At 33.2% G+C, this 12,853-nt stretch overlaps 1 protein-coding gene across 1 annotated transcript in view; it reads left to right on the top strand.

The window, feature by feature from the left end:
- Positions 1 to 7,421: 7,421 nt before the first annotated feature.
- Positions 7,422 to 12,853, top strand: part of LOC129000823 (ral guanine nucleotide dissociation stimulator-like 1) — a 126,147-nt gene continuing 120,715 nt past the window's right edge. Inside the window, exon 1 of the mRNA XM_054427853.1 lies at positions 7,422 to 7,857. Coding sequence (XP_054283828.1) covers positions 7,828 to 7,857 — 30 coding nt within the window. The 5' untranslated portion in view covers positions 7,422 to 7,827. The remainder of the gene's footprint in view (positions 7,858 to 12,853) is intronic.

The raw sequence follows: 12,853 nt of genomic DNA, 5'->3' as shown, positions 1-12,853 counted from the left end.
TGTTGTAGACGTAAGTATACCTATGTACCTTTTTCAATCAGTAGCTATCTAATGTAGTAACCTTTTCTGAATTACCAATTTTGTTGGCAATCGTATACTAAGTATGTTAATATTGTAGTTAAAAGTGTTAGGAACATATTTCTGAATTTTTTATATCCTTTTAAATTAGCGAATCATTCAATTTTTTTGCATTTAATCTTATTTTGTTTTTGAAAATGGTTTTGCAGCTGTGCAGTTTTATTGTTGAAGCAAGTATTTTAAATGTAGGAATTAGAAACAGCATTCAAAGATTCCATTTTCTGAAATTTCCATGCCTGTAATTCCACTCTTATCAGAACAAATAATAGATCCTTCAGAATGTTTTGTAAGTATAACAATGTTTGAGTTTTTTTTTTTTAGATTTACTTCACACTCTTGGTATCTTTAGTTAATACACATTTTATTTTATTTTTATTCCATAAAAGCCGCATGATTCAAATCCAAAAATCCGGTGGTTTATGTATTGAGAATTCAAAAACAAAATGCCTTCTTACTCTTTTGCCTGTTTATTTTTTCTTACACTAATAATGTGCGAGTTTTCTATGTTTGTTTTAGTATTGGATTTATAACCAATTGTGCATTTATATATTTATTATTAGTTAACACTGTATTTAGCCTACATATTTTTAGGTGGCTTTGAATTGCAATTCATAAAGAATCCTTAGTTGGTTTTTCTAACAGAGTGGACTACATCCATAGAACTAGTTAATATTTAAGTTTTTAGAATTTTTGTTACGCAAATTAAACTGCATTGGATATGTGTTGTTTGTCAATGTTATTTGTTTGTTTTGCAAATTGTAAGCCACATTGTGTGAGTTCTTCCCAAAATCACAATTTGTATTGTATGTTACCATATATATTCTTCATATTTGATAGCTTTGACTCTATTTTTTCATCTGTTAACTATTTATTGAAAGAATAAGAGTCTATATCTTGTTGTTGTTATGTCTTCATGGAATATGGTATAGGTAAATTATGATTTTATTGCAAATATCTTTATTTCGGTTCTTAACATTAAATGTTTAAGACCAATGTATGGTTTTTTCTTCATAACTTAAAATATGTTGACTGGTGCTTGAAAGGTGGCTGTTATAATTTTAATGTTTATCAATGTCTAGTCTTTAAAAAGTGTGCAATTATTTTATATTACTCTTTTGATATATGTTAAGTTGATAAGGTATTTTTTTATTTAAATTTACTATAAAACAATACAGTTGAGAGCTTTTCTATATCCAAGCTACAAAGACATTGTGAGCTATTGTTTTTTAACCAACCAATATTTAGTTTATATTTTTAAGTTGGCGTTTATTGAATATTATTTTTCTCGCCGGTTGAGTTACCCCAAAGTTTTAGATTGTTATAAATTCAAATCGTTTATTTATACCGGTTTCCTCTTTCATATTCAAACATTTCTGGATGAAACCAAGCCTTCTATAAAAAAACAAATGGATCGGATATCAATAAATGTGGCTTGGTTTCTTGGTTATAAGCCACAAATATAGGTAATAAACTGATTGTTTGTAATAGCTATTTTATAACCTGCGATAAGACTGTCCCTGGCCTGCTCTGTTATGACAATAGTCCTTAAACCAAAAGAAAAACATATTGATGATTCATAATTTTGGTTAGAATGCCTTAAGTTTTTTTTTAGAAAAAGGGTAAATCAGGGTTAGGTGTAAAAATTTTTAGGAGTAGAAAGCAGTTTAACTCGACATAAAAGTAATCCTGGTAATTAGAAAAAAATCTGTCATAAATGCATTTAAAAATAATATAGGTTTTAAAATATCATATCTCTAATTTAACTGGTCTGGACTTTTTAGTTTTTGCCATAGGGAGATGCTTTAAAAACTTATTTTGGATTTGGAATTTGGAGTTGCTCCTGCTGTAAGAACCTTTCTAACCTTAATCAATAAATTGATTTTTCATTTTAAATTCATTGATAACTAGATTCAAATGGTTATCCATTACATGAAAATAATTTAATTAACGAGTAAAACATTAATTATATAATAACATTCATAATTCTCAGTCTGCCATATTTTACAAAATTATGTTTTAAATTACTTAGGCTACAAATCATCTTCCTTTCCTCACTATCGTCAGATTTAACAAATACTGTGAATTCAATATACCTATTTACTATGTAATTCATGGACTGTGATTTTAAGCTTCTTATTAAATCTTACTTAATCATTATTTTGATCCAGTCAGCTTAATATTTTTCTACCACATAATTATGTACCTTTGTAGGGTAAGATATTGAAAAATATATGGGTTTTCCATTTTTATACGTTTATTGTATCAAACATTCTTCAGGACGAATATTGTATCTTTCATCAGGGTAGAGATTTTTATGGAATAATATATTTAATAGTAGAAGCATCACTGTAGGTTTTCCACTAAGTCTGTAATCAGTTTAGTAGGTATAGATGTAGGTTAAATGGAGTATTAAACACTATAGACTGTAATTTAGGTAATTTTGTACAAGTTTTTAATTATATGTCAAACAGTTAACCATGTTTAATAGGTTGGTAATAAAAATAATTCAGTCTTGAAGTTTTGGTCCAAAAATGACATTTTTATTAATTTACATTGGCAGTACAGAATATTGTGAGCTTCCCGTTTGATTCTGTAAAAAAACTTGCAAGGACATGATTCAATTATTTTAAACTGTGATGAATTTGGGAATGGAAGTCTAGATTTTCAAAGGTCGGTCAAACCAGGTTTAAAATCTTGGGTAGATAAATTGACCTTTCTATTTTTGCCGTGGCGGAGACTATTATTCAGAGTGTTGTTTAACCTAGGGCGGAGTAAGAGAGAGTCTACTATAGTCCTCGCCACCCTAAGTTGAGGCAGCCAAAGGCCGCACGGCGTATATCTAGTGCCGCCTTTGGCTGCGTCAACTTAGGGTGGCGAGGACTATATATCGACTGTGTTGTGAACTGCAATATCAGGGTGTATACCTTTTAAAATTAATCTTTTTGGGGTTACCTTATGAAATTAGTTTTTAATTTGTTTAAAACTGTTATCATAGACAAAATATTCTATCATTAAGTACTGGGTTATATTAAATTTTATTGTTGTATTTTTGTTGTTTAATTTTTACAATCCCTTCTTAAATGGTTCTCAACTTGTTCTTCCTGGTCCCTTGTATTTCAGTACAGAACATTATACCATAAACTAACCAACACAAGTAGACTTTCCATCCCATTGTAAATTTTGAAGCTCGTTTTTCATGTCTGGTGACCATGATCACTAGTGTCGACTTTACATCATTTTATGGTTAATTTTATGATTTGTGCTTTACTGTTTGGTTATATAACTAGGGGAAGAGTTACTGTTTTTTATTAGATATTTTTGTTTAGTTAAACGAGGTTTTAAATGTCTGAAATAACAAGAAACAAATTGTAAACAAAACACAACCACTACAGTGCACTGGAACAATAAAACTCCCTTCTAGGATGATAAATATGCTAAGGGAGTATGTATGATTTTGCAGAGTTGGGAAATAAAATTCGTCATATCACTTTGCACATTTATACCCCGTATTATTTGGTAGTGGGTGGTCGACTTCTTATTAACAGTACTGAAAGAGACCAGTGGATATTGAGTGAGTGAGTTGCTTATTAGCCAATTTCCCATGTTGGGAATAATTAAAAAACAACTCTAAGCTGATTATGGCTATAAACTGATAGCTAGTGTCACCCGACATGAACTAGCCACGAAAAATGTGCTTCAGAATTTACAATGGGGTGAGTACTTGTGTTGGTTAGTCTATAGCAAAACCTTCTCCCTGCCTTTTCAGGTTTAAAAGCACATAAGGCGGCAGAGAAATAAAACATTGGTTTTGTCCATCAAATTTGCAAGCTCTCAGAAAAACGTAAAATACTATAACAAAATTTACGAAATATAAAGAAAACATTTGATTTCAAAATAAGTCGAAATACACACATTACATCATTGAACACAAGTTATCGAATGGTGGAAACACGATTTTGAAGCTTAGGATGCTCTCCCTGTGTTGGGTCAGGACTGTTGTTGGGCCTCGGATCAATCATTGACTATGGAGTTCTATGAAGTTTGAATAGTTTTAGGGTTGAAGCGTTTGGTCTCCAGTGAGAAAGACAGCGTTGTGGGATCAAATGTGTCCTTGAAAAATGGAAATTTAAACAACTATTTCTTTAATCTTAAGTATTAAATCTACAACTGAATATGTTACAATTTTAAATTTTCTTTCTATGATGTACTAGAGCTCGCCCCGTGGTCAAAAACGACCAAAAGTATGTATTGTGCAATCTTCTCTATTTTCACCACACGTTGTGATTAAAACGTGATTGAAATTTCTTCCTTTTGTTTTGATTTTCTGTTTATATTTTGTTGTTATTTCCTCACCAGCGTGGCAACCCATAAGGTCTTCTTTAATTTTAAATTAATTTTTTGTTCTAATTTTTTAGCCTATTTTAATTTTAAAGGAATTCAAATATCTTCTAAAAGTATTCTTAGATTTTCCCTGCGATGTACAGGAGCTGAGAAAAAGGTTTTCAATAAACATGCTTGTCTAATATAATACTCGAGGTCGTCCAATGGTCGAAAACTCAACCAAAAATATGTTATAAACATACTTCTTTATTTTCACCCCTTGCTATAAATAAAACATGTGATTAGAATGTCTTCTATTTGTTTTGATTTTCTGTTTATATTTCGTTGTTATTTTGTCACCAGCATGGCAACTTATAAGACTCATATGTTTTATTTACAGCGTGGGGTTAAAATAGAGAAGTCTGTACATTTTTTTTGGTTGAGTTTTCGACCACTGGAGACATCTAGTCTCTTTATATTATAGGCAAGCATGTTTCTTATAAACATTTTTTCTCAGCTTGTGTGAAACCTAGGTAAAATCCAGCATATTGTTAGAAAGATATTTTCCTGTAGATGTGCAGCATCCCTTTAAAAATTGAATATATAAGCAGAAAAAAAAATAATTTGAAATTAAAAAAAAATAACATGGACTTTATGGGTTGCCATGCTGGTTACGAAATATAAACAGAAAATCAAAACAAATATATGAATTTACAATCTCATGTTTTATTTACAGCATAGTACAGAGTGATGCATCAAGGATTTGGGCATCATTAATTATTACGCATGATCTTAGCCCGTTTCAGCACAGTATAGTGCCAACTCGTTCTCAGGATTCATATACAGATGCACATAGAATTGGAAATCTCCAAGGAATTAGTAATTGGAAGTCTCCAATTATAGAATTACACAAGAGTGATCCTGTCTGTACTAGTAGTAGTTGGTTCGTCCCATCTTGGAGTATGGGTCTGTTATATGGTCTCCTTATCAAATTGGACACATCCAGATACTAGGCCTACTACTGGCAAGAACACAAGATTGTTTCATTAGGATGTTTTTGGACCTAGGCTTGGCTTCAGATACCGGGACACCTATCCGTGAGCTAGAGGTGCAGCTTCCTTCATATTCAACCATTACATTAAGATCTTTGGTGCTGTTTTCCTCAAACTGCTGATCAATGCCCTTATTGACTGCCCTGAACTTCTCCACAATAAGCGCAATATTAATCTTGTTGTGTGCCCAGAGGAACACGCTCCAGAACTCTCCACTTTCCAGCAACACTATCAGCCAACACTTTTTCTTTTTGCATACTACAGTGGCCTGTGCAGATTGAGATTGCAGCGAACAGGAAGTCAGATGGTGCGCTGATTGACTTTTTTCTGGTTCAACATCTTCTTTCAAAAGGAGGGTCGGCGTGGTGCTAAAGTGAGGGTTTGTGAAAGTTTTCATTTCATGGTTCCATTAATGGGCTACAAAAAGTTATATGAATTTCTTATTGGTTAGTTGTTATTGTTTTTGCTCAGCATTTAAATTTGTTGTTTGTTATGTTATCACATCATTATTGCTATTGCTGTTATTTTTTTGTTGGTTGTTATTTCACATATTTTATTCTCTCTTTTCAACATTTAAAGCTCCTATTGTCTTGTTTTAAAACAGTCATAAGTTTAAAAGTTTTGTAATATATAAGATTATTTATTTATTTATTCTTTCAACGGTAACACCATTTTTACATTGGAATATTGGAATATACATTGGATTAAATCACTTTACAAACATAGCATAATTATATATTTACCCATGATATATATATTTCTATCTGTTCTAAAATGGTGTAACCGTTGGGAGAAATATTTTTAATCTATGGTTCGATGTCTGAAATCCTGCCGACGGATCGTTGTATTGTATCAAAGAAATTATTCGATGATCAAGCAATAAACACCTCTAAACCTTAACATTAGTCTGGTAGGAAATTTAATACTGTCATATACACTGTTCTTATATACCAGTACAGCTACATGAGAAAGAATTTAAAACTTTCTCCTGTTTATGTAGGACACGTCTCGGGAGGGAATTTTCAGTTCCAGCTCCAGTATTGCAGTAGTGGAGTAGTGCGGTTGGTACAACTGAGTGCAGGACACTGACTTTACGTTCCGTCCAGGCCCATCTGTTTGGAGCTGTCACAACTAGTGATGTTAGATACCGTGATTTAAAAATATCGGTGACTTCGTTCCAGTGACAAAGAAATATCGGGGGAAAATATCGGTGACTGAAATATCGGTGACAGCTTTTAAGACCGCACTGGTTTGTCACTGGGGCATTTACTATCGATGCTGTGGCGATACGTCCCTTGACGATTTAGAATCAGCTGTTTGTCACTGAATTTTAAATATTTTGGTCAATTAGGTACCAGTACCTTTGCTTTGGGGTTTTAAAGGAACATCTACTTGTTTGCCTACACTTTGTGAAATAAAATATATCGTAGCATTGACAAACTAATAAACTTTGGTTTGATATTAATTAAAATTAAAAATATATATAGGCGGTCCATAGATACTAATAGACATAATAGGCCTAGTTGAGGAGGTTAATATTGGCATTTGAAAGCATTTAGAATACGTTGAGTTTGAATAATGTTGGTTGGCGTTGTTGTCCGAAAATATTGTGTATTGTCTAGTGTCGGATGTGACTCATGTGAGGTGGTTGGTTATGCAGGGATTGGTTGATACGTGAATACGCGGGCACCTCGTCACAGGTGATTTTGTAACAGATTCTGATATCGTCAGAGAGAACAGTCTGCTGACACGCCCCTCCCTCCAAGCCGCCGCGCCATCGTCGAGGAGCGACTTGCCGCTGTCACCGATATTCCAGTCACTGTATTTTTGAGCCTCTTGTCACCGATATTTCAATGACAAGCAGGTATCTCAAAATATCGAACATCCCTAGTCACAACAACAGTCTGTTGGTTTTCCAGTTTGTTTGTGTTTATGTGTTCGTGATGTTGTTACTTTATAAAATAACTTCTTTAAATTAAGTGTTCAAAGTGTTTTAGAACTTAAATAAGTGAATTTGTGCGAGCTATTTATGTAAAAACGCTATGGGGTTCACTAACCTTAATATTCAACTGTTACAGGATGTGTGTAAACTTTCTTTCATTGGGAATGTTTGCTCCGGTTAAATTATTGTATTTTTACGCAACTAATTTAAAAATCAACACGGTTTCTATTCCCTAAGATGACGACTATTTTTTTATAAAAGGCATTTTTGTGATCTTAACCTCAAAAAGCAAGTATAGAAAGTGTAGCTTTGTTGCTAGGTTGTGAAACAGAGTTGTGAATGAGAAAACACAGTGTTTGCATTCCAGTGTGTTGTGTTAGAGGATTAGGCCCTACCTAGTATTGGATTACTTACAGGAAACATGCCGAAGGAAAAATGAACCTCGATGTATCATCAGATAGCCTGGTAAGTCTTTATGAGATAGCCTAAGTTAACTTAAAGCTAACTTTGGCTGGTTGTATAAGGATTTTTGTATATAGAATGTTTCTGCAACCCATCAAATTGTACTTCATTAATTGGGTACAGCATATCATGCATTAAGTTAGTTCACTTGATATTCCAGCAGGAGCAGATCGTTAAAAAGAAAGCCTTTTGCAAAAATCTTTGCCAGCTTAAATTTGTTTGTGCAATAAGTTTTTTTGATCATTTGTACAACAATGTATCCTTTCAGTGTCCATGCCAGTGGCATTTTGAATTACAGTAAAACAAAACATTTAACTGAGAGCCTAAATAAAATGCTCGGTTTTGTACATTGTTTTTCATTGTAAGTTAGGTAGGTGGTAGGTTTACACCTATAATGTTGATTGATTAATTGTTTAGGGACGAAACTGTGGGGTTTATAAACTTAGGCTACTTAACTTATTGCTCCAGCGGATTGAAGATCCCAATGTTATTACCTACACATTTTATGTAATTTATAACACTGAAAAAAAAAACATTAACTTAATGGCTTTTTTTATGAACTTTGTTGTTACTCTTTGAAATAAAACATCTCGCTAAGATAGCAGTTTTCCATACATGTCTGAGAACCTAAATAAAATGCTCGGTTTTGTACATTGTTTTTCATTGTAGGTAGGTGGTAGGTTTACACCTATAATATTGATTGATTTTAAGTAGATTAAGTTAATTGTTTAGGGACGAAACTGTGGAGTTTATAAACTTAGGCTACTTATTGCTCCAGCGGATTGAAGATCCCAATGTTATTACCTAACATTTTATGTAATTTATAACACTGAAAAAAAAAAAAAAAAACATTAACTTAATGGCTTTTTTTATGAACTTTGTTGTTACTCTTTGGAATCAAACATCTCGCTAAGATAGCAGTTTTCCATACTTATGTATCATTAACTTAAGAAATATTCAGTCACTTAATGTTTGTGAGCTCGGAGAAAACTTTGCACTCTTACTTTAGAAAAAAATCTAGTTTCGGGTGATAGGCCTACCTATATTTAAATTAATGTAACTTAGATAAATAGGTTCCCATGGTCACGTTACCCTATTGTAAATAATTACCAAAATATGTTTAAATTGAAAAATAGTTGTTACGCATTATAAGTTGCAAACTTATAAGTTACTAACTAGGTACGGTATGTGTAAATTATGTATGTAAGTTACTCACAAAAAACAGTTACCTACTCAAGTTTCATTGTTAACAATGTAACTTACGGAACTATAGAGTTACTAAATACCTAGTTTTAAAATCTACAATAAAAATGATCTAAATTAGCCTTTTACCCATTTGAAGATAAAAACTTAAGTTACCTCAAAAATTACATTCCAATTCTAGTCTGTTTGTGTTCAGTGAGAATGTTTTAAATTTTTTAACTTCTTTTTATGATTGTTTGCTTTTGTTAAAATTAATTATAACCCACACATTTTTATGAAGAAAAGTAGGTACTCACACACCCACAGTAGGCCTATTGTTTTTATCGGATAAGTTTAGGCCTAATCATTCATTCCCCAATCTGGACCTTTCATTGAACCCTCAGTGCATTAAATTATATGCTTGGTCCAATACTGACCTGTTTATCATAAGAATTAATCTAACTTTCTAACTTTGATTTGTTAACTAACCTATGAGTCATTCTTTTATCTGTTGAAAATATGATGTTGGATAAAACTGTAGGTTCGGACTATACAAGTATTTCCTCTAGCGTACCATTTTTCTTGTTTTTGAGCTGTTGGTAAGGGTCTACTCATGTTTAAAATAGGAACCCTGCAGATGGTAAGTGAGTATTTGTGCCTCATATTTTTATTTAAGGTAGGGAAAACTATCGAAGTTGTATTTTTGATGAGGTTGACATGTAGAATTGCTGTAGCCTATATTACAATCAAGGAAGCAGTTAATTCAACCTTAGCTTTGTTGTGAAGCTAAAAAATATCTAAAACTACTCATGTCGCATCTAATTTAGTTACAATCTCTTAGGTTCTATTTAATTCAGTACCGTACTTACAACTTTCTTCATACATTTAGTATAAAATGTTTCTAAAAACCTTTCTGAATAAATTATTTTTCCCGTAGAAAATACACAGTGAAAAACATTAATACCCCCCAACCCCACCGCAGCAGACCTGCAAACTAAGCAAATTTGTATTTGCCTGATTTGATTTTCACTTAAATCTAGATTTAGTAACAGCTTTAATGAATACCTGTTTGCTTCTACGGAAAGGGCAATAAAGTGTGTTTTTTAGTAGAATATTAATAGCTGATTGTAAAATAAATAAATTTGCCACAAGTTTGTTTAAAATATATCCACAAGCAAACCACAACTCAGTTTACTTATTGAACAATAACATCGGAATTTTAAGTTTACAATAATTTTCTAAAAAATGTTAGTAACCAATAGCCCTAACCCTAACCGGACAGCAACACTTCACCATATCAAATTACAGTATTAGTTTTTTAAGCTCTTGAAAATGGCTTAAAAGAGAGAAATTGTATGTTTTAAGGAGGAAAAAATGAGAAAAACCTATTTTTACGCCAGAAATCCCTCATATTTAACTCTGTTCTTTTGGTCTGATGATGCTGATTTGCGAATTTGTCAGAATAAACGTAAGTTTACAAGTTTGTACCAAATTTCATCGAAAACACAGATTTTTGTGTTTCAACGCCATTGAATATTTCAGTGAATTTCCCATAGGGAATAATAAACTATTACCGTAGGTCTCATGGTAAGACCTGGACCCGGGTCTGATTTACTTTTTCATTTTGATGTCTCCAGAGGCCAAAAACACCCTCCGTTCAAATATATATATATTTGCCTATATATCATAGACTAAGTAGGCTATGTTTTATCTATGCCTATCCTACAGTATATGGGTCCGTTAGCATCATAACTCGAGCGAAAATTATCCAATTTCGATAAAATTTTGTACAAACGTGTAAACCTACATGTATTCAAACAAGTTCGCGAACCAGCGTGATGGGACCATCGGAACGGGAAATATTGGGGGTTTTATGGCGTAAAAATTGGGTTCTCTCATTTTTGACCCTCAAAACATAAATTTTCCCAATGTATCTCTAAACCATTTTGAAGTGCTTAGAAAAAAATTTTGTCTATTGAAGTGTACTTTTGTACGGTTATTGGTCCGGAGAAAATTCAAATAATATTGTAAACGTAAAATTCTCATATTATTCTTAGACTTAGGCTTTATAACATTTAAGAACCGTTTCCATAACTATTTATTTTCGGATAAATATAAATACGAATCGTTATTTTCAGCGTATATTAACAACTCGGGCAAATGGAAATTCGCTTAGTCTGCAGGTTTGCTATGGCGAGGGTATTTAATATTTTGTAAGTACACGGTCCAAACCCCGGACTTGTTACGTGTGTACACAAGGCTTTGCTCGGTTCGTTTCCGCATGTGTACCAACCGTCGTTGAAACACCGGAGAAGCAGCAAGCAGCGGGACTCGAGAGTGCGTGACATACGTGTGGGAATGCGTGTGAATACGCTACACGCCACACGCCATCAACCACCAACACCCGCGCAACCCATGTAGACTCCTTCATACGCAGTATTGAGCAAAACATAATAATAACCCCGCCGATAAAACCTGCAGATGAAGTGAATTACCTGATTGGATTTTCAATTAAATCTATTTAAATAACATTAACATTTAACAAGTAAGCTATGTTTGCTGTTACAGGGAGTGATAAAAGTGTGTTTTTTGCAAAATTGTAATAGCAGCTTAGTATAAAATAAATAAATTCGCGAAGTTCGAAATAAAAGCATTAACATGTACAGTAAACACAACAGATTGCCTACATTATTCTCCACAAAAATAACGTGGGAATGTTAAAATTTAAAATGTTTTTTTAATTCTATCCGCAATCAATAACTGGAAAAAACACTCCAACATAAAATATTATTTTTTAAGTTCTTCAAAATGGTTTAAAGTGAAATTGAGAAATGTTATGTTTTTGTGTCTTATTTATATGACATGCGCAGTCTACGCTATCAACATGTACCCACCAACGCAGGCTTCAAATTATTGTACAATAGGACGAGAAGTCAATGCTTTATGGTGTTTGACGTCAATATCAATTCATTCCTGTCTTTTGAAATATTTAAACTGATTAGGTTCATTCGTTTTAGCGAATTTCCCATATAGAGATCTCAAAATGAAAAATTAAATCGGTCCCGGGTCCAGGTCTTACCATGAGTACTATTACCGTAGGTTCATTCGTTTTGTGTAATTTTAACAGTCGAGCACCTTTTAATAGTTTTTTCCTAAGATAGGAAAAAGTTAGTAAAAGTGTATTTTTTAGCTACCCCAATATTGTACCAAATAGTCTTAGAGAGTGTGATAAAATTCCCAATTCTTAAATACACAAGTCGACACCAAAACCTCTAAGATTTACAGTATTCTTCACGCCTTAATTTTCGCTCAAGTCTCTACCCGCAGATACCGCGCAGGTCAAAAGTCGCCTCTGTCCTGTCAATGAATACATTCATTGGTCCTGTATCCTGCCACGTCCCCAGCGTCGGAAGGTCAGCCCCATCGATATATAACTACTACTGGATTGCGCGCTGTCCATAAGAGCTGTGTAGAGAAATTCGGTCGCGTACAGGTGTGAGTGGTGGGACGTATCGCGGTGTTGCAGGCGCCCGGTAGGGGCAAAACAGCAACTCGCGCCGCCACCCGCTGCTATTCCCGCCAAAAAAATATTCTGCCACTAGCAACCCCGCCAATTCTATAATAGTTTTTTTTTTTACAATTCGAGGTCATGTACGAAGAAGCAAAAGTAAACCACCTGTGAATGAATCATCCTGCCAGTTACTAGTGGACAGATAGCACTTTCACGTGGTAGTTTGGTTAGCAATGTATGAATTAATGAAATATGAAATAATGATTTATTCCACCATAATTGCATTACATACAAATGAAATAAAAA

Source organism: Macrosteles quadrilineatus, unplaced genomic scaffold (assembly GCF_028750875.1).
Source record: "Macrosteles quadrilineatus isolate MER2022 unplaced genomic scaffold, UCM_ALF_1.0 Scaffold_8__2_contigs__length_117827958, whole genome shotgun sequence".
Lineage (NCBI taxonomy): Eukaryota > Metazoa > Arthropoda > Insecta > Hemiptera > Cicadellidae > Macrosteles > Macrosteles quadrilineatus.
This window is presented reverse-complemented; position numbering and strand designations above follow the sequence as displayed.